Here is a 24,115-nt window from a genome sequence, read left to right on the forward strand (position 1 = left end):
GTGGGGGAAACCCGTGACTAGGTCGTGTTTATTGCTACCCATCGGGGTGTGCTGGCGACAGCATCTATCCCCAATGGTTAGTCGTATGCGCGATCCAATCTGCCCTCCCATCGACCCGTTCGTGTCGAGCGTAGAGGCATACGATCGTTTTGTCCTACGGGATAGTGCGGCCGTACCCTCTGCATTCGAACCCCCGCGAGCGGTGCTCCTTCGGAGGCCCACAATGACATAAGTGCATCACTGCAATAACCTAACAAAAAAACCAGCAGAAACTGAACAAAGAAAACTAGAAAATCGAGCTCGACTTGGCTCATTTGCACCAGAATACGAAAAAACCCTAACCCCAAAAGGAACTTCGCATTTCACAACATGTAGATCAAAGGAAAAGGAGAAGAAAGGAAAGAAGATGAGAGATACAAACAGCGAGAGAGGTAAGTGTTCTTGTTGATCCAAAGCAGATGTGCACGATGAACACCACGAAACCAAGGACCAAGAATCTGCCACAGAAGGAGAAGAGAGTAAACCGTCGACAGATCGAGGAGATCTGCAGAGAAGAAAACGATATTCAGAAACGAGAAACCCTAGACGAAGCAGCGAAGCAGCGAAGGAGAGGAGAGCTCGACTTTACGGCGCGTGAATGACGAAACCCTAACTTAAGGCCTTAAGTCGAAATGAATTCCGCTTACGCACGCTTAACGCCGGCACACATTTACGCCGCGTGAAATATACCGCGGGTCGAAACCGCGGGTCGAAACGGGTCATTAGCGGGTTACCGGGTTAACCCGGACCAGACCCGAAATTCCATCCGGGTCACTTTTATGAACCCGAACCCGACCCGTTTTTTGAACGGGTCGTGTCCAACCCGAAAATTCCGGGTCGTGTTCGAGTCGGGTTTTCGGGTCGTGTCAATTATTGACAGCCCTACCTTTTGAGAGAACTCTCATTGGGATTTATGAGCCAACATGAATAGGAACAAAGAAGACTTGGCAAAGAACGTTACCTTCACAACAAACTCCCAACACAACTTCTGAGCAACAAAGGAAAAGAAGCACAGACTCTGATATGACCAACAAGGCGAAGAAACAACGACTCATTCAAAAATATTCTTCATGTGAAGCCTTAAAGTCTAAGTTAGAGGCTATATCTAAAGGGACGCTGGACAATGAGGCAAGCATTCATTTTAGTGGAATTATTAATACATCAACTTTATAATTAATAATTAATTATAATTATAATAATTAAAATAAAAAAATTGAGATTTTATTTGAATAATTAAATTAAATTAAAATGGATGGCTACCATTGATGTAAAAGGAAAATCAAATCCCTTTTTTATAATAATAGCATAGTATATATACAGAAAAAAACTATTACCAGATTATTTATTTTTCCGCGAAGGAAGCATACGTCTCGAAGCTTCCTACTTTCTCCGCTTTTCTGTTTTCCACCGCGGAGGAACTAGAAGAAACTTGAGGTAAATTTTCTGGGATTCGAGTCCCGATTCGTCAATTCCTAGGGTTCGCAGTCCGTGATTTCCAGCCTCCATGGGTGCTGATGGTGATTCTGGCGACTCGAGCGTCGCTAGTCCAGCGGCCAGCCCTGCCACCATACACATCCGCTGCTCCAATGGATCGAAGTTCTCCGTCCAGACGGCCCTCGACGCCTTCGTCAGCGCTTTCAAAAGCCTTGTTTCGGAGAAGTGCGACGTGCCCGCGGAGCAGCAGAGATTGATTTACAAGGGACGAATCTTGAAGGACGACAAAACCCTAGAGAGCTATGGTTCGCGTCTGTTTCCATCTTCATTTGCTTTTCGTTTTATTTTGATGGATCCAGGGCGAGTCGGCATTGATTGGTGATTGTTTGTTTTATTTCGTTTAAAGCTTGGTTGTTTGGATACTGCTGTTTTGGATAGCTGGAAGAAGAAATAGAATCGCTTGCATGAATGTCTGATTTTTTTCTTTTTTTGGGTGAATATGTGGATGTTTGGTTTATGAGAAGTAATTATGCGTCAATGGAATGCATTTATAATTCTGTTTGCTGGTCCACTGATTGAGCTTGAAGTGATAAAATGCTGCACATTAGTTGAAATTCTTAGAGTCAGTTTGTCCTTCAGAAATTTTTGATGAAAAATTTTCATGAATATGTGGATTTTGGGTTTATGAGAAGCAATCATGTTCAAATGGCATGTATTTAAGTTCTGTTTGCTGGTCTACTGATTTAGCTTGAGGTGATAAAACGATGCACATCAGTTGAAATTTTCTTTGATTCGGGTTCTCCTTGGGGATTTATGATGCAATTTGCATTGAGATCTATATATATATAGAGATGAATACGTAGAAGCTTTGGAAAGTGGGATTGCATGTACTGAATGTACTTTTTATTATAAATGTTAATCTCCATAGTATCCATCATTTCATTTCAATATGTTGTGCATTTGATGTGCATGACATGAAGTCATAGAGAAGGTGCACGTGCAAAATAGTGATTTTCTAAGCATATTTCTCATCTAAGCCAAAAAAATCTTTGCGAATAGTTGGTGCTACATGAACTATTAAAGCTATGTCCTGGAGGTGGCTTAGAAACTCACAACTGTGATCTGGTGTGCCTAGAATGGAAGATGATTAATTTTTCATGTGCCTTCCCATCCGGTCATTAAGTAGGTGGAGCATATATTGAATTTTTATACATTATGTGCTGGTTTCCACTACCCTATGTATGCGAATGGCTTCATCTTAGAATTGCAGGCATCCACATGGGTACAATCAATCACCTTGATGCAATTTTTTGCTATAAATATAGTTGATTATCAAATCTTAAGGAGTTTGTATGTCATGATGTGCTACGGGAAATATCTACAAAGATGAGTTAATTCTCCATCTTGAACTATGATATATATATAGTCATTAGGCTGATGCTGATGGTTTGATAAGGGAATCCACATCTTGTGCATAGTTTCTGCTAGTCATTAGAAATGTTCACTTCTTTCTTTCCTTGAGCCATTTTGTGCTTTTTGCTATAATGTAAATGATGATGGAAAGTACCCCTCTGCTAGTGGTTCGATCCATGCAAGCCATAACAACTTTCCAAGCCATTTAATTGAGTTATTCAGATTGGATGTGACATTATGAATATATTAAGAAACCATTTGGGTTGACCATTCCATTGCCTACCATTTTTTTTTCCAATATGGATTATTCTCTTTTATATCATGATTTATGAGCTCTTATAATATGCATGTATGGTGCATGATGTATGAGTTCAGTGCTTCAGCCTCAAATTTTCATGCATAACTCTTCTTCTGCTTTGTAGTTCTAAGAGTACTGCTGACCCATTGAAAATTTCTTTTAGAACTCAATATTTGTAGTGTTCATTGTCTTGCCATTCTTACGGGTCTGTAAGGTTTTTACAGAACTTTGCATCTGTGATACTTGTTGCCGTAGAATTTTGATTATGCAGATCTAGCTGAAGCAGGTTTTGTGGGAGTTAATATGTTTATGCATTTTTTCAGAATCCTGCTTCTGCATGCACTCTTACCAGCGCCTATCCTCATCAACTTCTACATTAAAGAGCTAAGGATATGTAACCACTACCATTTTGTGCTAGAGTAAGATTGTGAGAGATGCAACTTTGCCAGCAACAGATTAAATGATATCAGGAATATTTGGATCAACGAATATTATACATTAGAAGCCTTTATTCACTAAAGCAAAGTTTTAGTCATAGGAATAGAAAAAGAATAGATTTTAGTGTCCAAAATAATATGAAGTTATGGAGTGTTGCTGTGTATAGTTATTGTAAAAAATGCATGCTGGTTATGCTGTGTGAATTATTTTCTTTTGAGTTGTATTTGGGTCTAATGCTGTTTGCTTTTGACTGTGTATTATTGCAGTAGAGTTGTAGATGTGTGACGGGCAACACATATATTTGTGCGATATGATTCATGTTCATTGTAAAGTATGTGATGCGGACATCGGTACGAAGATTTGGCGCATCTATCACAGGAGGCATCGTAAATCGACGACTATAATTTAAATCTTCAATTATGAGTTATTTTCCTGAATTTTAGTTCTTATTTGATGTATTTTCTATTTTACCCCTAGGTTGGTTTATGTGCGTGTTGTGGCCCAAGGGGCAATTTTGTATTTTGAGTTTTCTTATGTTGTGACCTATACATATGGCCTTAAGCTATTGTAATAGGGATTGATGATTGATATTAAAATTTGTGTTCTTTTGAGAGGACGATAGTGAGAGTCCTATGGGAAGGATTCAGAGTTTTCACCAGTCGCAGGATGGGTCCGTGCTCGTAACTTGAAGTTCTTGGAGAAGGACAAATAATCACCCGTCAGTCTTCGGAAGAGTCCAAGGCTCGCGGTTTTTATTTTCTATCTTTTGTTTTTATTTTGTTCCTTCTTATTGTTCCTAGCCGTCGTTGTCATCCTCTACCTACGTCCACCATCGTCGTCTCCATTCCGCCATAAGCCGCCGACCACCTCACCAGAAAATCCTCCAAACCACCAGCCATGGCTCCCTAGCCGCCGGCATCACCCTTCCCTCTTCCTTCTCGAGTTTCCTAATTTGGGGTGAATGACATTTGGACTTAATTTGAAATTCAAATAATCTAAATTTGAAATTCAAAATTTATTTCCTAATTTAGTTCGCCTATTTTAGGAAAGTACTTAATTTAAATCAATTTGAATTTTAAATTCAAATTGGATTTATTTCATTACTTTCCTAATTCCTAAAGTCAAATCTAGAAGCCTTAAATCACCTCATTAAATCCTCCCTTATTCATGCAAGCTGCCGGCCCCCCTTTCCTAAATTTGGGATAGGAAATATTTCCTAAACCCCATCTCCTCCTTTGGGAATAAATTCAAAATTCCCACCTTCTGGTAGCCGAAATCCTAAAGCCCAAAGCCTTTAATTAGTTTCCAAATCTTTGAGAATAGGAATTAGGAAATAATTCCTAATTTCCTCCCAGCTTACCGCCTCCCCCTTATTTGATTTCCTCAAAATCTGTCCACGGGACAGTGCACATCTTGGGAAAGAATTGGAATGCCAACCTGCTGTTGGCCGAAACATTCAAAGGCCCCTCTTGGGTTACTTCTCTCCCGTTCTACATCAATATGTTTCTACTAATTACTTGTAGGTATCATATGGTATGCCCAAAGTTGAATTCTTCTATTTGTGTGCTTCTCTAGGATCTTGGTTTTTCATAGGGCCATCTAAGGTATGATAGAAGACCTCGTCCATGATGTTTTAGAACTCAACCGTGTGTGCTTTGGATTAGATATGCTCACATATCATGCCTTGCATTTATCGGTGCTTTCTCATGAATTATACCTTATCTTATTATATGCTTCAGTTCTCGGGAAATTTACTTTCTCTGAAAGCAGTTTGGGTTATTGAATAAGTAATTGTAATTCTCTTTGGATTTGAAGATATTTTGTCTTCCAAAGTCTCCTAAGATTCAGTGTCTTTTTTCAATTACAATTTGATTGTTAGTTTCTTCTTTACCTCATTTTCTTCTTAATTTTGTTCTTGGTTGCAGATTGTAATCGTAGGTAACTTGATCTGATATATATGATGCATTGCAACGTCCTTGTTGATGTGTAACTTGTATTTTTGTTCTTTATATATATATTTTTAATCATTTTGTTAATTTAATTATTGTTTGCAAAATGTAAGTGTAATTAACTAATTATGTCACATCTAAGTTGTCAGTTTTTTACATGACATTTTAAAAATACATGTTTCTTTGTTTGATTTAAAATTCTTATGGTGAATATCTTCCTGGGTATACATTTATGTTTTTCACAAAATTTGGGTTCTTTCTTTTTTCTATTATTCATCCTTAGGAAAAAAATGTTTGGTCTAAGTAGTTTTCTTTTGAATTTTTGCATGCACATGTTTATATATTTGCATTGGATTTTTTGCATTTTCGGTAGAAAATCAATAAAAATTGCATCATGTCATTTTTATTTTTGAATGTTTGCATACACGTGTATATTTTTGCATTAGATTGTTTGCATATTCGGTAGAACATCAATAAAAATTGCATCATATCATTTATATTTTTGTTCTAAATAGTTTACTTTTAAATCTTTGCATACACATGTATATATTTGCATTAGATTGTTCGCATATTCGGTAGAAAATCAATAAAATTTGCATTATATAATTTTTTATTTTTGAATGTTATTTATAGCAATAGTTTTTAGTAGAAAACTAAGTGTTTTGGCAAATCTTGAATTATATTTAGTATTAGAGCTCTAAATTGCTTCAAATTTCTACAAGTAATGAGACTCAATTTCAGAGTCATTAATTGATGAACTACGTGATGAGATATTTTAATGGTTGCAAGAGCATTTGACTACAATGAAAGTCCAACTTGAACTTGCAGTACTTCCATAATCTTGGGAAGCTATGTGGTCAATAAATTCTCACTAGGGATGATTAAGTCTATGGGAAGCTATATGGTCAATAGACTTGCAACGCTTTCATAATCTTCAACCTTTATGCTTTCGTTTCATGCTGAACTAAGATAGAATATCCTTGCATCTGATAATCAAGGTGTTGCTTGTGATCAAATAGCTGACTAGTTGAATTGGCATGTTAATCATGGTTACAGACATTGCTATGGTGTAAATAGGTAGGCTCTAGACTATGGTGATTATCGCCACCCAACATCTGCTGCAGAGAGCCCTTGTTGTGATCTGCAAGGTGATCTTTTGATGGTAATTTTGATCGAAAAGTTTTATAGATTGGTTGATGCATGCAAGGTCTGATTTGCTTAACTAAAGCAGAAGGTGCAAGTTAAATTTTATTAGTCAATGGATAAATTATCTGGAAACTTATTTCCTTTTAAGAAGAGATGAAAACTTTGAATTTCCAGAGTTATTTTCCATTTGCATTCTAGGTTAGCTTAATAGAGGGGTTGTTTTGGTCCTTTGGAGTAATGTTTGTATTTCCTCCATTGCGGCTTGAGAGGGATCATGAGTTTGATTAATTGAAATAGTCCCTATGAAATGTAGATATTAGGAAGAGTGCCATGTTTGATCTGTTCGGTTCTTGGCCAAATTAATACTAGGAGAAATAAGAGAAATATGTTTGGTTCCACCATTTTTGAAACTACACTCTACCAGACTGGGATATGAACTAAACCGGAACTGGTTAATTTGGTTAGATTCTCATGTCCAAATTTAGACAGCCTGATCATTTTCTTAGACAAAGTATATAATAAAAGTTGAAGGGTATAAATATGGAGTAGATCACTTGATTATCAAATACCAACATATAAACTTGATCATACAGTATGTATTCTACAATTAGAAAGATATGATTATATGAAAGATCAAATCATTCATTCCATAATCAAAATTAAACTGAAACGATTATAACATTCATTCTGGAATTGAGTAGAAAAAAAGTTATAAAGCCACTATTTACATTAATTAAAAAAATAAAAACATGCAAGCACTGTCCACTTCATTTGATCGCTATCTATATCAACACAAAAGATAATAATACTATTGTCTATTTTATTATACAGTTTGACATTTACCTTTTTCTAAAATTAATTTTTTTTTTGTCAGGTTTGGTTCAATTTTTGATTACTTGACCATATATTAGATAACCTATTCATTAGATTGATTACGAGCATTTCAAGAACCAGAATCAAACTAATATTTACCCTAACCAAATCAAATCAAATTTATATGTTTGGTCCATTTTGGATTTGTTCTTTGGATATTGTTGCATAGCTTTAGAGGATAGGCTATTTGCATGGACCCTTGGTTGACCTCACGTTAGCAGGAGCTGTTTGTCCAAGCTACACCTTTTTCACACCAATATCATCTTATTTAAATGAGAATTTGACTCTTAACATGACACAATTGAGAAAAAAGATTCGTGTAGCTGACCCAACGTAGTGGGATAAAGGCTTGATGTTGATTTTGTTGTTGTTGTTGTTGCTGTAGTAGTAGGGTACCATGTGTATCTTTCTCAAGCTTCAGATTCACAATTCTATATTATCAATCCTAAGTTTCATACACATCTTAAATTCCATCTGGGCCACCTTATAAAAGCAATATTTTTTTGAACTAATTGATTTGCGCCTAGGAACTATACTTGTTGATGAGATTTTATAATTACTGATGATGATTACTTGATCCCCCTTCTCAAGTGGAAGGGCAGACCTTCATGCGATTGTTTTTGGGCATCCTTACAAAAGAAACTTTTTCTCAGAACATGTTGGAATTGAGAAAGTGGAGGGTTGTGTTAGGTAGTCGATAGCCAGCGTAAAACTTGTCGAATAATCATGACATTCATTGGAGTTTAATCTTTCAAATCAGGATAAATGATGTAGAGTTTGATGTCTATAATTAGCTCTAGGAATTTATCACTTTATCTTCTATTATGTATCACTTAAATCTTTAACTGCTAATAATATTGATTGGTACTTGTTAATATCACGCCCTCTATAATTATATATTGTGTGTTCTACCTTTACAATACTAATCCGAAGTCCCATATCTTCTAAAACCTAAATCCTATTTATCAATAAGAAATAACGCACCAAAACAAAGGTCACGTAAATTCATAGCGACTAGTGCATGGCATAATGTTTATTATTTTAAAGGCTGTGCAAAAGATTAAGAAATTATGGATAAATTATTAACAGTTTAACGATATATAAGATAAAATATATTAATACAAATAACCACTATCAGTTTCATATTTTAACATACATAAAAATTTATGAAAGGTGGCTATTAGAGAATGAATTATCATGACAATGACGACTTATTTTATAAAAAAAATACCATTGTTATTAGAATGTATAATATTAGGTCAAAATTGTTATACATTGATGAGTTGGTTTAATCACTCAAATAGCTAGGTATAGTTTTATTGCTACTCTCATAATTTTTAAAAGATTAAACTATCATGAGATTCACAATTGTTATCATAAGCTAAAATATCCTCGTATTCTTCATTAATATCGTCATTATCTCCCAAATCATAATTTACTTTGTTATCCTCATCACCTTTTTGTATATTTGCAAGATTGATAAACTTAAAAATAAAGATTAATTTTCTTTTCTTTTTTTATGATTGGTCGCACAAATTATACTTTCTTTCATAAACATCATTAGATTTAACTATAGTCCTCCATGCTAGATCTTCAGCATCAATCACTGATTCTTGATCTAATTGTCTTATTAACTATTCATTAGCAGCATATATATCACGATAGTTCTCTCTCTCTCTCTCTCTCTCTCTCTCTCTCTCTCTCTCTATATATATATATATATTATTTTATACTTGTTCAAATTCACTCCACTTATATTTAGATTTATGTGAAAGTAAGGCTAGGCACTTTAATCTCATAACTTTGTGAATGTGAATTTATGTTAGGCAACTTGTAGTATTATTTAAATTTGAATTTATTATTATATATTATTATAATTTATATTATAAAACTATGGCGTATGTGAATTTTAGTTGTTTACTTTCTAGTTATTAAATTCATGTAAAAACTTTGGTGCCCAAGTTGTTCTTTGTCTTATAGTTCCTTTACTCATAATTTACTCTCAACTCATTTCTTATTTTATATTCTTCATCAGTATTTTTAATCAATCTTCCTCTAAATGCATATAAACTATCATTTATTTGTATTTTGCAATGTTCTGTTTACCCAAAAGCGATAATAATTTTAAAAAGCAGGCATCCTCATGCAAAAGATCATGTTGCTGCACCTTTTACCTTTTACTAATAATTCTAAAAATGTTTTCCTAGTTTTAATTTTTTATAAAAAATATAATTATTGTTTCTTTGTCCCTAACCATTGCCTCATATATTTAACCCATCATAGGCCTTTTCTCTGTTTTGCCCAAATGGAGGATCTTCAACAAAGGACCACTTTGAGTGAAAACACCACAATGTTCCAATAGGACTGTTTGCTCTGGTCGGTCAGCTTTTGTGTCATTTGAATAAGGGCCCAATACAAATTCTTTATATGTAAATATGTTGTTGATGAAAGGGGTTCACACTCAAAAAGAAATGATAAATTGAATCTTAGCTGATCTACTAGTGATCTTTGATTTGAGCATATTTTCATCAAATGTGATCTTAAATAAATGAAATTATTCATGATCACCGCTCTATTAAAGCATCTTTTTAGTTTTTGAATCTTAAAATAGACTCTATTATCAAATCCAAGCAATGAGCAATGCATGGAGTGTCAAATAGAAAAATGAATACTTATTTATCAGCAACTTTCCTACAATAAAATCACTAAAGATTCAACAATAGGCAGCTAAACTTTTCAAAAGAAATGTATCAACATAATAGACATAATGAAGTGCTGCCATGTAGTGACTTGCTAACTAGAACATTCTTTGAGGTATTGTCAATGACTACTTGTATAACACAATGTGGTTCAATCTCTTCTATATGTTTGCTTAGTGATTCAAAAATCATTGTGGCATTCTTTGAATGAGGTGGATATCAATTGATTTTGTTAATGTACTTCCTCTTGGATAATTAACCAAAAGTTGACTTAATATTTCTCATTATGAGATCTCAAACCATCACTCATAAGATAATAAATCCCATTATGGGATTATGGCACTTCAAAAAATGTTGCATTTGTTGTATCACATTTTAAATTATGATACTTTTACCATGATAGCTTTTAGATGTTTCATCCCGGGACAAAATTATCCAAATTTCTCCACCGCTTCCGGATTGCTATCGTACTTGACTGCTTGTGAGGAGATTCTTGCATCGTATATCAATCTCACCAAAATATTTGAATTGTTCTTTCTCTCATCTCCTTCTAACAACAATTTTTTTTTTTTGTATTTTACCCTTTCTTTGTTTCAGCAAAGGCATTAGCTTTTAGTGATTTATATAATAGATTAGATATTAAAGAGGGAGAAAGATATATGTATAAGTTAAGCCAAACAAAGAGATAGGATGATGCGGACATCCAACCGTCCATGCCAATCCGAAGAGGAGCTGAAGATCGACGACCGAGATCACTTTGTTTTATTTTCATTTATTAAGTGTATTTTAATTTAGTTTCACAATTTTCCTTTTTTACCCTCTCGTCTTATGTAAGCCCAAGGGGCAAATGTGTCTTTTAATTTCTCTTGAAGCCCATATATAGAGACTCATTCTCTTGTATTAGGATGATGATTATGATGAATGAAAATTTTTACTTTTGATCTCTTTGTGAGTTCATATTTTCTTGATCTCTTGGTGAGTTCAACTCTCCTAGATCTCTGTGTGAGTTCTATGGAAAGCCCAAGGTGAGGGCAAACGCAATACCCGTCAATCTTTGGAAGAGTCCGAGGTTCGCGGTTCTTACGATCTCTTTGTGAGTTCGTTAGTGTATCTTCTAGCTTTTCATTAATAATTCTGTTCTCTCTTTCTCCCACTCTTCATCACCCAAGTCTTCCTCTAGCTCCACCTCCCCAAGCCGACGACTATCACCCACCGATCGCCGGCCTCCTCCCACGCCTTCCCCACCCGATCGGCGGCACCTCCTCCCTCCTTTGGACCGCCGGCCACACTCATGATCCAAGTCATTATACATTCAAATGTCATAATGACCCCTTAACTTGGTTTTTGCAATAAAGGAGAGAATCTAGCACTTTTGAATTCAAAATTTGAAATTCAAATTTGAGGTTAAACTTTCCATATTTGCAAAAGTCTAAAAGGAAAGTTTCATATTTTGAATCCAATCTTAAATTCAATTTGGAGAGGATTCATTATTTTCCATCCTAATTGGCCAAGCTGTTTTGGAAACTCATAAAACACTTACTACCATCCCCTCCCTCCTCTTTCATGCCGCTGGCCACCATTAATGGCCTCTCCATTAATTCTCATTTAAGCTCCCTATCTCTAATTAATTTGAATTCAATTTCAATTAGTTCCTCCTTACTCCCCCATCATGGCATTAATTTCTTTGATTTGATTAAATTTCAAATCAATTCCCTCCTAATTTAATTAAAACTGAAATTAAAATTAGATTTGATTAAAATCCTAATGATTCCCTAAATCTAAGGATTTTTTGTAAGCAGGAATTTAAATCCCACCCCATTAATTCATCTCTAGCTATGCGCTCCACCGGCCCCCCTCATTAATACCCCATAGATTTTTTCCTAAAGCCACATCCTCTCTTGGAAACAATTCAAATTCCTTCCCGTGGCCAGATATCCAAGATCCACCACAATTTCTGGCCCACAATCTCAGTTTCACTCACGTTGAAGTATTTCCAAACCTGGCCATAATTCTGCCTACAATTTCAGCCTCCCTCACGTTGGAATTGAACCATCTCCGTATTTATCTGTGGCCGAATATTCCCAAGGCTGATATATAATTTCCTTCTACAATTCTCTCCCAAATGCTGCCTGGACGTTGGGTCTTCCTCCTGTAAAGCTGCAGCCAGAAATTTCCAGCAATCATTCCTCTTGAATCCCGTAGCCATGATGCCCCAATATTGCTGTTTTTACCACAGCAAATCTGCTGTCCAGCAATTCTCTGCTCAATCCTGGTGTGCTGTTCTACAGATTCCTGCAGCCATCAAGTTGCTGTCCTCACCCCGGGAGGTCTGAAATTGGTTGTAAAGCCCCAGATAGCCTTATAACAGTTGCCCAAGTTTATTCAAGCACTGGAGATTGCTGGCTCCATAATTTTCTAAGAGTCAACAGTTGCTGTTAGAACCCCTTTGATTTGCTCTTCAAACATTTAGGATCCAATCCTCTCTCGTTTCACATCATAGGATAGTAAGGATTTAGTTCAAGTGAGTGTATTAAAGATGAAGGTCAAAAAATATTTTCTTAGAAGATTGATATCAACAAAGATGGATGAGATATTTGCTAAACTTTTTAATGAAGATTGTGAAAATAAGATTGATTATAGTGACCTTAGCATCCTAATGAAAATAAAGATTTATGTTTTTATCGGCGTATTAGTTAAATGTAGTTAGAGAGCTTTAAAGAAAATGAAGGGGTGGAAAAGTTGTTGGACCTGATGATATTCAATAGAGGTGTGGAAATGCTTAGGAGATGAAGGAATTTCATGGCCTTACTAAACTTTTTAAAACTATTTTGAAGATATAGAAGATGCCAGATGAGTGGAGAATATGGTGTTAATTCTATTTTTAAGAATAAAGGTGATGCACAAGATTGTGCAATATAGAGGTATTAAGTTAATGTGTCATACTTAAAACTATTGGGAGCGAGTTATGGAGCATAGGTTGCGGCGTGATACTAATGTTTCCAATCAAATTTGATTCATGCCGGGTAGGTCGACTATGGAAGCATACATTATTAAGAGTTTGATGGAGAATATAGAAGAAAATAAGGAGGATCTACATATGATATTTTTGATTTAGAAAAAGCATATGATAAAGTTCCAAGAGAAGTGCTATGGAGAGTTCTTGAAAAGAAAGGTGTCAAATAATGCCTTATATCAAATCATTAAAGATATGTATGCAGGAGCTATTACTTGTTCAAACACAGGTATGGATGACAAGTATTTCCCTATTCGGTTGGGTTAATCAAGGATCACACTAAGCCCATATATTTTTGCTTTTAGTCTATGGATTTCTCACTAGACATTTGCAAGAGGATGTACCTTGGTGTATGCTTTTGTTGAGATATTCTTCTTGTGATAAGATTAGAGAGGGAGTTGAAGGTAAACTGAATTATGGAGGTCACCTTAGAGTCTAAAGTTTTCGCTTGGAGTAGATCTAAAACGAAAACATGGAGTGTAATTTATAGTAGTAATAGACCTAGTGAGGATGTGACTTTGGCCGCGATCAAGTCGTTAATAAGAGTACACGTTTTAGGTATCTTGGATCTATTGTTCAGAGTGATGGTGAAATAGATGGGGATATTATCAGTAGAATTCAAGTTGGATGGTTGAAGTGGCGGAATGCATCGGGCTTGTTATGTGATAGAAATGTATCCCTCAAACTTAAGGGAAAATTCTATAAGATGGTAGTGAGGCCTGCAATGCTTTATGGTGCCGAATGTTGGCCTTTAAAAGAGAAGCATAATACTAAGTTAAGTGTGGCAGAGATGAGGATGCTCAGGTGGATGAGTGGCTTTACCCTTAGAGATATGATACGAAATGAGCATATACGTGAAAAGGTTGGAGTAGCTCCAGTAGAAGATAAGATTAGAGAAAGTCGCCTTAGATGCTTTGGTCACATAGAACGGCGGCCTTGCGATGACCCGGTTAGGAGAGTAGAGGTATTAGATTTGACTTATGTTAAGAAAGGTAGGGGTAGACCTAAAAAGACTTGGTTAGAAAATATTAGGAATGACCTTTCTTTATTAGATTTAAACGAGAATTTGACTTTTAATAGGACACAATGGAGAAAAAGGATTCATGTAGCCGACCCCACGTAGTGGGATAAAGGCTTGATGTTGTTGTTGTACCCTTTCTTTGTTTCAGCATTAGAAAGGGATTTTGAGTTAAAAACGCATCCAATGGTCCTTTAATCATTGAATTTTTATTTATAGAATTATTCATTGAATTTTGACTTTTCTTATAATTTATCGTCATCCTTTGGTTGTCTCAGAGCTAAAATGTCACCATCCAGTGGGTAGTAATGTGCAAGATGGGTTTAGTTAGGTTTAAAAGGGCTTGAAATGAAACCTAGCTAAAAACATTAGCAATGAATTAATACAATTAAATGTAATAGACTATTGAACCCTAAAACAAAGAAAGTAATAATGTTTGCTCTGAGTGCACTGTGTTATAGCGCATGTAGTGGACATTATTTCAACTACCTGCATTTTTCTATACAATGTGTTATTTGCATGTATGTTCTGAATATTTTTCTTTGTTATCCTAGCCTCCCACTTATTTTAGTAGATGTGCAACTAATTTGAATTAAGTTATTTGCAAAAGAATTCACCTATGCTCCTCACATTTTATGTTCTTTGTGAGAATCTCCTTATGATGTAATCATATTTTAATTGGAATTTTATAAGTATCTGCTCAACTTCTAATACTAGTTAGTGTTCAAATCAATAATACATATCTTCAATAATTTTATCATTCACAAACTCATCTTTCTTTCTTATTGCACAAAAAATTAATTCTCGTGGTGCTCAATTATATAAGCTTTTTCAAGATTAATACAGATCTTACGAAAGTCTTTGCTTTGCTCTCTATACTTCTTTGTTATCTGAATGCAAACCCCCATTTTGTGGTAGATCTTCATGTCACGAAATCAATTGATTATTCTAATTTCTAAACTAACATAATTTTTTTAAGTTCATGTTTTATTATTCTTTCATAATTTCATTATTTGACTTATAAGTTTGATTTCTTTATCATTAGCATAATCTTGAATATATTTTTCTTCATATATATTGATATCAAAATATTTAATCTTCAATCAAAGTTACATTGAAAAGATTTATTAATCAAATCACAATTGTATGTCTGTAATTTTTGAAATTTCATTCAATATCTTATCCGAACCTTAAAGTGTTTTTTTTATGCATCTTCTTTTGTGTCAGCTACATTTCAATTTTTGGAGCTATTTATAATTTATCTTATTATTTTGTTCATCATGCTCTTCCATTTATATATATATATATATATTAAAAACTCTCATGTAATAATATTTTGAAGTAGCTTTTTCATCTTTTATTGAGATTTTATTATCTTTTATTATAATGCATATTATTTGATCAAAATTTTTATGTCTTTTATCTTTTGTCTTTGCAATTTCATGTATCTCCTATTCTCCGTTCTTAGCATGAAGCCTATTATATAACTCTCCAAATGCTATTTTTCTGCTCACTACACTCTTTGCTACACTTGTAGCTTTTTTATAATTATCATAAGCTTCCATTGTATTAATTTTTTGTCTCTTTAAAAGTACTTTTTAAAAAAAATTTCTACCTCCTCACATCATCAAGTGATTTCCTTATTAGTGCGTGTTCACATTTTATATTCTCCTTAAATTTAATCTTATTAAATTAGCTATTTTATCCAACAGGAGGCTTAGCTCAACAAAAGAATTTTTAATTTTCCACTTTTAGTTGCTTATCTTGAAAGATTGGCAATATCTTATCTTTTAAATTTTAACATCTTATCTTTAACATTTACTATTCTATTATGTATATATGTATAAGTGTAAAATCCTAAAATATTTTCCCAACTTTTTTTTATGTGGCCAATCTGAGTATCACATTTTTCCAATTTAATCACTTAAGTATACAAATTAATCCCAAATGATTCCTTTGGACTAAATTGGGATCAATTTTACATCCCAATTTCCCTCAATTTTTACATGAGGGATTTAGAATTAATTTTATATAATCAAGGGACTAAATTAGATAAATATGATGCTCTTGGCTAAATTGGCTTCATTTGAATAATCAGGGGATTATTTTGGTCTCTCTCTCTATATATAATAGCATGGTAATAAAATTTCTATAACCTATACTATTTTATATTCTTGTTTATACGTTTTTACAACATTAGAAGTTGATTCTTCTTAAACCAAAAAGATACGAAGTGCCCACAGCACGTGCATTCGTGTATGGACACAAGATCACTCCGCCAAGTGTTAAATGGAGAGTGAAGAAAGAAATATATGTATATATGTATGTATGTATATATAAATATATAATATATATATATATATATATATATATATATCAAGAAGAATCAACTTCTAATGTTGCAAAAACGTATCAAGGTAATAGATTTTCCTATAACTTATAATATTTTCTTGTACCTGTTGATACGTTTTTGCAACATTAGAAGTTGAGTCTTCTTGGACCAAAAAGATACAAAGTGCCACAGTACATGCATGAGTATAGACACAAGATCACTCCACCAAGTGTTAGACGGAGAGTGCAGGAAGAATCACTTTTTTCTAAAATGAAGTTGATAATTCTTTTTGTTGAATATCACGTACACTCTCCACCAAGTGTTAGACGGAGAGTGCAGGAAGATTTTCTTTTTTCTAATACCACGTACCAAGTGTAGTGTTATTCTACTGCTCAACTCTTTTTTTTGGGATCATTTTCACAGTTGGTCCGTTCATGATATCTGATTTAGAAAATCTAATGTTTCTCTAGGTCTCATATAGCATTTTTTTTGTTTCTGATCTGTTGAATCATGAAAATCTAATCTTTAAATAGGCTTGGAGTCGGATCACACAATACACTTGGTACGTGGTGCTGCACTATCAACTACCTCTAACAATTCTGCCACGAACCTTGGAGCATCGCCTACAAACAATACTGCGGCCAGCCTTGGAGCACCGCCTACAAACAACACTGCAGCAACTGGAATTTCTCCTGGTTCCAATGAGGGCGGAGGATTGGGTGGTGCTGAACTTGGTGCCTCACTTTTCCCTGGACTGGGTTCTAATGGGATTTTTGGTTCTGGGGCTTCTGGCTTGTTTGGAACCGGATTTCCAGAATTTGATCAGGTGCAGCAGCAACTTGCTCAGAACCCAAATATGATGAGGGATATAATGAACATGCCAGCAATCCAAAATTTGATGAATAATCCTGACTTGATGCGAAACCTGATCATGAGCAATCCACAAATAAGGGAGATACTTGACCGAAATCCTGATCTTGCACACGTTCTAAATGATCCCAATACTTTAAGGCAGACTCTGGAAGCTGCCAGAAATCCTGAATTAATGAGAGAAATGATGCGGAATACTGACAGAGCCATGAGCAATATTGAATCTTCACCTGAAGGATTTAATATGCTTAGGCGAATGTATGAAACTGTGCAGGAGCCATTCCTTAACGCAACAACCATGGAGGGAAATGCAGGAAGTGATGCAGGTTTGAACCCTTTTGCAGCCCTTTTGGGAAACCAAGGAAGCACACAATCTAGGGGGCCAACAAATACTTCCACTGCTAGTTCAGATGCTGCAAATGGATCTCCTTTGCCTAATACTAACCCGCTTCCTAATCCTTGGAACAATATTGGTATGCATATAAATTTATAGTGTTTGTCATATATGATTGTCAATCCGTTCATAGTTGCGTCAGTACATAATTTATTTGGCAGCTGGAGGTACACAAACGAATACCAGATCGACAACAGTGGGTGATTCAAGAACTGGTGGCATTGCTGGCCTAGGTGGTCTTGGTACTCCAGAATTGGAAAGAATGGCTGGTGGCTTGCCAGATTCATCAGTTTTTAGTCAGGTTTTGCAAAATCCAGCCATGTCACAGATGATGCAATCTCTACTTTCGAACCCACAATATATTAACCAGGTTTTTAGCTATTCATATGATATGACAATCGGTGACCTAAATGGCATTTTACTTATCGTTTGATTACTTTCTGTTAGATTTTTAATATGAACCCACAGTTGCGTGCCATGATGGAATCAAATACACAATTGAGAGACATGATGCAAAATCCTGAATTTCTTCGCCAGCTAGCATCACCAGAAACACTGCAGGTTCTATCCAATTCTCAAAGTTTGCTATTATTACTCTGCTATTGTTTAATCTTTGTTTTGTTTAATGTAGCAAATTCTGACTTTGCAACAGTCGCTTTCCTCAGTGCTTGGACGGCAACAGTCAAACCAGTAATGCCCTGTTTACCCCTCCTACGATCACTTTTATTTTTCATTTTTTTCCGTTTGTGCTTTGGATTCTTTTATTTGTTTCTCCCTCCGATTTCAGATCGGAAGGGTTACATCCAGTCATTGAAACTATGGAGTCTTCTGGTTAATGAAACATTTTGCACAGTAGTGACCTTTGTCCTAGTTCTCTTTCTTCATTGGTTGTTTATCATGAAAGTTAATAAAAATTAACTGTTTGTTATAATACTCATAAAAACAGTCAATACTGTGTTACATATTAAAAATTTTAATTGTTACAACGTCTTACCTTTGAGTGTCTCCGTTCTCTTCTATCAGGATCTTTTTTTTTCTTATAAGACTTCAGACTTCTACTACGTGTTTTATAAAATATTTCTCAATGGAACTGTTTCTAAACTGCGACTCATTCCTAATACTTTATCCTGTATGTTGCAGGGGGCAGAACCAGACCACTGGTGCCACAGGTATTGACTTTATTTGTAGTTTATATGATGACATCACTGCTATGTACATGTAGCTGAGTTGACTAATTACATATATCCTGATATGAAGTTCATGGTGGCTGAACAATTAACAAATCTAATTTTGTATTGTTTGTTCAACCCTGTTAGCCTCTAGCCTAATATTTTTCTGATTGATTTTGACGCCAATATTGATCCATGATTGGACATTGGAACAAGCGAGATGACCTGGATCTTTTGACTCTGTTTGCAATGTTGGGAAGTGGTCCACCTCGACACCCTTGGAAGCGACTGCATAGTGAAATGTCACCAACCTGTTGCCCTCAATCGTGCTAAAAAGTCATGATGGGATTAAATTGTCGTGTGTAAGGAAAAAAAAAAAGTAATCGGGGAGTATGTACACATGTAGGCATCAAATAAAATAAATAGCATCATATATGAGGGATACATAAATATACTTATTAATATTTAGTAAAGCTACACATGTAAGGAGGTAAGAAGTAAAAGCGTGTAAGAAAGGACGTAAGAAGGAAGAAAGGGATAAAGGAAGGAAAGAAGCTAACAAGGAGTAAGGAAATAAGTAATGAAATAAATAAGCATGCAAACAAGAAAAGGAAGAAATCAAGCTATTAAGGAAGAAAGGAAGGAAGGAAATCATCAAGTAAAAAAAGGAGTAAGCAAAAACAAGGGAATTCCGGCCAGGTTATATGCATCATTCCTGCTTTGATTGGATAGCATAAGTAACAGAAGTGATTATGGTCGCTCATTGAGTCATTGGCACTAGACCCACATATGCTTTTCTTAATGTTGTGTGGATTGCTGGACACTATATTCAATAACTCCCACATGAGGGTTATGTCAAGGTGCTATGAAATTTCTAAAGGAAGTTTCACCTAGGTGCTATGTGCTATTTATGCTCACATATCTTGGTTGGGTAGCATAGGCAACATAAATTGTGATGGCCCAATACACCATTTTATCACCCCTTGAGGCGATGCTAAGACACAATTTAAATTTTGAAAAATAAATGAATTCTAATTTTTGCTAACATTTATAGGCACAAGTTCAAGTCCCTTTGCTAGTCTTTCTTGACGAGGGTGGGATTAAGTTGCCTAAGAGCTATGCACTATTGGGCTTGTCCTTCTTAGTGTGGGTAACATAGTCAACATAAATTATGGTTGCAGTGCCTCCTGTGTTGCACCATGCACGCCACTCTTTGTATGGTGGCATGGCTTGGCAGTCTTCCTGCAAGACTCTTTTTGAGGGCGAGATAGAGGCACTACTAAACTTTTTCATAAAACTATATCAAATTCATAATAAACAAAACATTTGAGCTCATGGCAAGAACTTAGGAATTAGTACTTTTGGACATCTTCAAAATTAATGCTTACAAGATAAATGTTCAAAACATGAATGCAAAGATCATGTATTGAACTTAAGTGTACCGAATAAAGTATTTAAAAAGTCACCTACACAAAACTTTGGACTAGGAGCAGAACATCATGATAATGAATCCCCGGATGGCATGTTATCTACCAATTAATTTGGCTCCTGAAAAATCACTGGAATCCCTAAATTAAGACACGCTCGGTCGAGGTTCTTTCAATTATATCAATTTATAATTAGGCCTCCTCAGGCCATGTTTGTTTCCCCGTCATAATCTTGCAACCTGAATCATTATCTTGTCCAATAAATTATTTTCTTTGTTTTTACGTGGTCTAGCCGTACATCGATCTGCAAACTTATTTTTTCCCATGTTTTAACAACTGCTATGTCAGGCAACACAGGAATGGAATTTTTGATGCAGATGTTCGGTGGACTCGGCGCAGGTGGTAATCTCGGTGTTCCCACTAACAATGGTAATCATACTTTCTTGCGCTTAAGAATTTCTTATATTTAAAAAAAAAAATTGCCTTACACAAATGATATTTTTACATTCATAGTAAACTAAATTTCTTTACCTGCAGCCCCTCCTGAAGAGCTCTACGCAACTCAACTTGCTCAGCTTCAGGAAATGGGCTTCTTCGACACCCAGGAGAACCTTCGTGCTCTTATTGCTACTTCTGGTAATGTACACGCTGCTGTGGAGAGGCTATTGGGCAATTTGGGTCATTAGAGTCCGAAAGAAATATTTTTCTTCCCAATCCCAACGTCAAATCGAAGTATTAGTGGGTCTATAAGGTTTCTCCCTTGTATTTATATGGCTGTCTCACAGCTTCATTATTCAGAGGCATTGGAATTAACTGAAGGTATTGTCTGAGAGCTAATTGTTGTTCTTTTATTTATCGCTGCGGGAGTTAAAATTGTTGTTCTCACTTTCATCTCTTGTTATTATTGAATGATAAAAGTTATAAACGCATAGCTTTTGTATATACTCATGTTAAAGATTCAGCTGTGATTGGTGCCTTCGATGTTTGGTTCCCTCAGAACTTCATAATTTGAGAAGTATTTGGAAATATGGTGAATAAATAAAGGGGTAATTGCGTACATGATATTCTGATCTTTGTTATTTATAAAATTTGTACCTTCTATATTTATTTATTTTTTAAATTTCTTATAATTTAATTATGGTAAGGTAAATGTAGCAATTTGATGGTTCATTAAAATAGTAAAGGTGTTAGTTTTGTAAATGATTAAGATATGGTTATGTATTTAATTCACTCTAAGAAAAATTACATGATTGCTTAATGAGATATAACGGGATATTTGCCTGGTGATTTGCAAAGTTTTAGGCTTTGTTTGTGACGGTTTTAGATTATTGTTTTTTTCTTACTTTAAAGATATTTTTGTTTTAAAAAAATAATTTTATAAAATAGTAAAAAAATCATTGCAAACGAAGCTATCGTTTTGACAATCTCCTCGGCTTTTACATGGAATCCTTTTGTTTTATCTATTGAGTGTCAATGTAATGTTACATGAAATTATTTTATATTTTTTTAACTATTTTTAGTCATTATTTTTTCTCAACTTCTTCTTAGTTTGCTTCAATTGTCTATCAAACATGTTACATGTGTTAGGTAGATTTTGATCATTCATATATGTATATATATACACACATATTTTTTCACACAAAAATATTAGCGTAGATTCAACAAATGTATAATGTGTTAAGTCAGTTTTATTTGAGGCTGTGATTAGGGGTGTCAATTTTTGACACGACTTGAAATCCGACCAGAAAAAATCCATGTTCGGGTCAACCCGAACCCGAAACGGGTCGGGGGGTTGAACAAATCAACGCGTTTTAAAAATTGGGTCGGGTTCGGGTTGACCCAGCAACCCGAAAATGACATGAAAACTCATATTTGACCTGAAATTCAAGATTGACCCGTTTTTAACCATATTTTGACTTGAAAATTGAATATTGACCAGAAAATTAGCAATTTTAGGTTAACTTCGGGTCATTTGTGTCGGGTGGGGTTAACCCGGACCTGAATCAGGTGGGGTTGACTCGGATCCGAATCGGGTCGGGTTCGAGTCTGGAAATCTTACCCGTTTTTAAAAACGGGTCGAGCCCGAACAGTGCCGGGTCAGTTCCGGGTTCGACTCATATGTATTCATTCACAAAAATCATATACACTACTCATGATTTATATGATCATATCACAACTATTTTATCCTTAGTACAAAAGAATAACTAAAATAATTAAAATAACAAGAAAAGAAACCCAAATATGAAGGATCCTAGTTAATCTCATACTGTTGCTCGCTAGCCATGAATTGAAATTATTTAATTACATATAATGAACTAAATAACCACCTAGAAATCAAATCTTATTATTGACCTCAACACACAGTAGAGAACTAATATGCATGTCAGTAGCCAAATAATAACAGTAGTATGCACATTATTATTGGATAATATAATAGAGAAATCAGTAAACCAATATATTTTTGAAATCACTAAAGTAATCATCATATCAATATTGCAATCAATAGAGAAATCATATAAATCAGAAAATTAAAATATGAATAAAGATTATCGAAATCATGTCAATGTAGTAAAATTATATGAAAATAATTGTATCAGTATATCACATGCTCAGAAATATTATATCAATGCCAACTCTGTGTTAGTGTCCAAAACACATGCTCAATATATATCACGTGATTAACGTATCAATAACAGTAGAATAGTAATAACACTAGCATCATGGTGTCAATAACAGTAAAGTCGTATAGTGGCAGTGATTCAATAGCATGCATTCAAATAATCATATTAAATAAGTAAAAGTCATAGCTACAATGATATTTTTTAATATCAGTGTCAGTATCAGTAGCTTGTTGGCTCAATAAATAGAGCTGTCACTTTTTGCTAACTCCTAATCATTATATCATGTGAATCAATAAAAGATAACACCCAATCATAATATGTAAAGGAAATCTTGTTAGCCCATCATATTGTACAAATCAATTAATCCCTAGCCAACATTAGTAAAAACTAGTCTTTACTTATTTTTCATACATATTACTATCACAATATTCAGCAATAATAACAACCAGCTGTTACTCAATCACATATCCACATTAATTTTTCAATGCATAACATAAATTAAAATATAATTGTTCTTTTAATGGTAAGCAACAAAAAACCCCACCAAGCAAAAAATTCTATTTTAGAAATTAATCAAATAACCAGAGATCATGCAAAATAATATTATGAAATTTTAATTGAACTAAAACATTATTTTTAAATGTCAAATAATAAAATAACTATATAATTTAATCAATTTTTAGCATAAAAATTCTTATAAATATATTTAAATTTTTAAAAATAATAGAAATATATATATATATATAAGTGTATTTTTTTTTTAAATATTATAATTAAAATACTATAATATCTATGCTTTGACAAAGATGGTTTGCGCTTTAGACTTATATTGACTCCATAAAAAAATTTATTTGATTGAATCAAAATTCAGGCTATTATAAGAAGTATTTTGAAGATCTAAACTTAAGTAATTTTTTAGGTGACATCATATTGACCAAGAGAAGAGGTGATTTTTATTTGAATAAAGGTTGTTGATATAATA

The 24,115-nt window shown here is 34.4% G+C and overlaps 1 protein-coding gene across 2 annotated transcripts; it reads left to right on the top strand.

Moving 5' to 3' along the window:
- The first annotated feature begins 1,387 nt into the window (after positions 1-1,387).
- On the top strand, positions 1,388-21,504 carry LOC110097705 (ubiquitin domain-containing protein DSK2b). 2 transcript variants are annotated; one of them, XM_020824241.2, is made up of 8 exons: positions 1,388-1,778; positions 17,186-17,995; positions 18,078-18,286; positions 18,364-18,477; positions 18,569-18,606; positions 19,057-19,085; positions 20,861-20,941; positions 21,050-21,504. In XM_020824241.2, the coding sequence occupies exons 1-8, from the start codon at positions 1,544-1,546 to the stop codon at positions 21,196-21,198; spliced, it is 1,665 nt and encodes a 554-aa protein (XP_020679900.1). In that variant the 5' UTR covers positions 1,388-1,543; the 3' UTR covers positions 21,199-21,504. The 2 variants fall into 2 exon arrangements, with proteins under 2 accessions (XP_020679900.1, XP_020679899.1); XM_020824240.2 differs by having other exon boundaries at positions 1,389-1,778; positions 18,548-18,606.
- Positions 21,505-24,115: the final 2,611 nt, after the last annotated feature.

This window comes from Dendrobium catenatum, unplaced genomic scaffold, assembly GCF_001605985.2.
Source record: "Dendrobium catenatum unplaced genomic scaffold, ASM160598v2 fragScaff_scaffold_669, whole genome shotgun sequence".
Lineage (NCBI taxonomy): Eukaryota > Viridiplantae > Streptophyta > Magnoliopsida > Asparagales > Orchidaceae > Dendrobium > Dendrobium catenatum.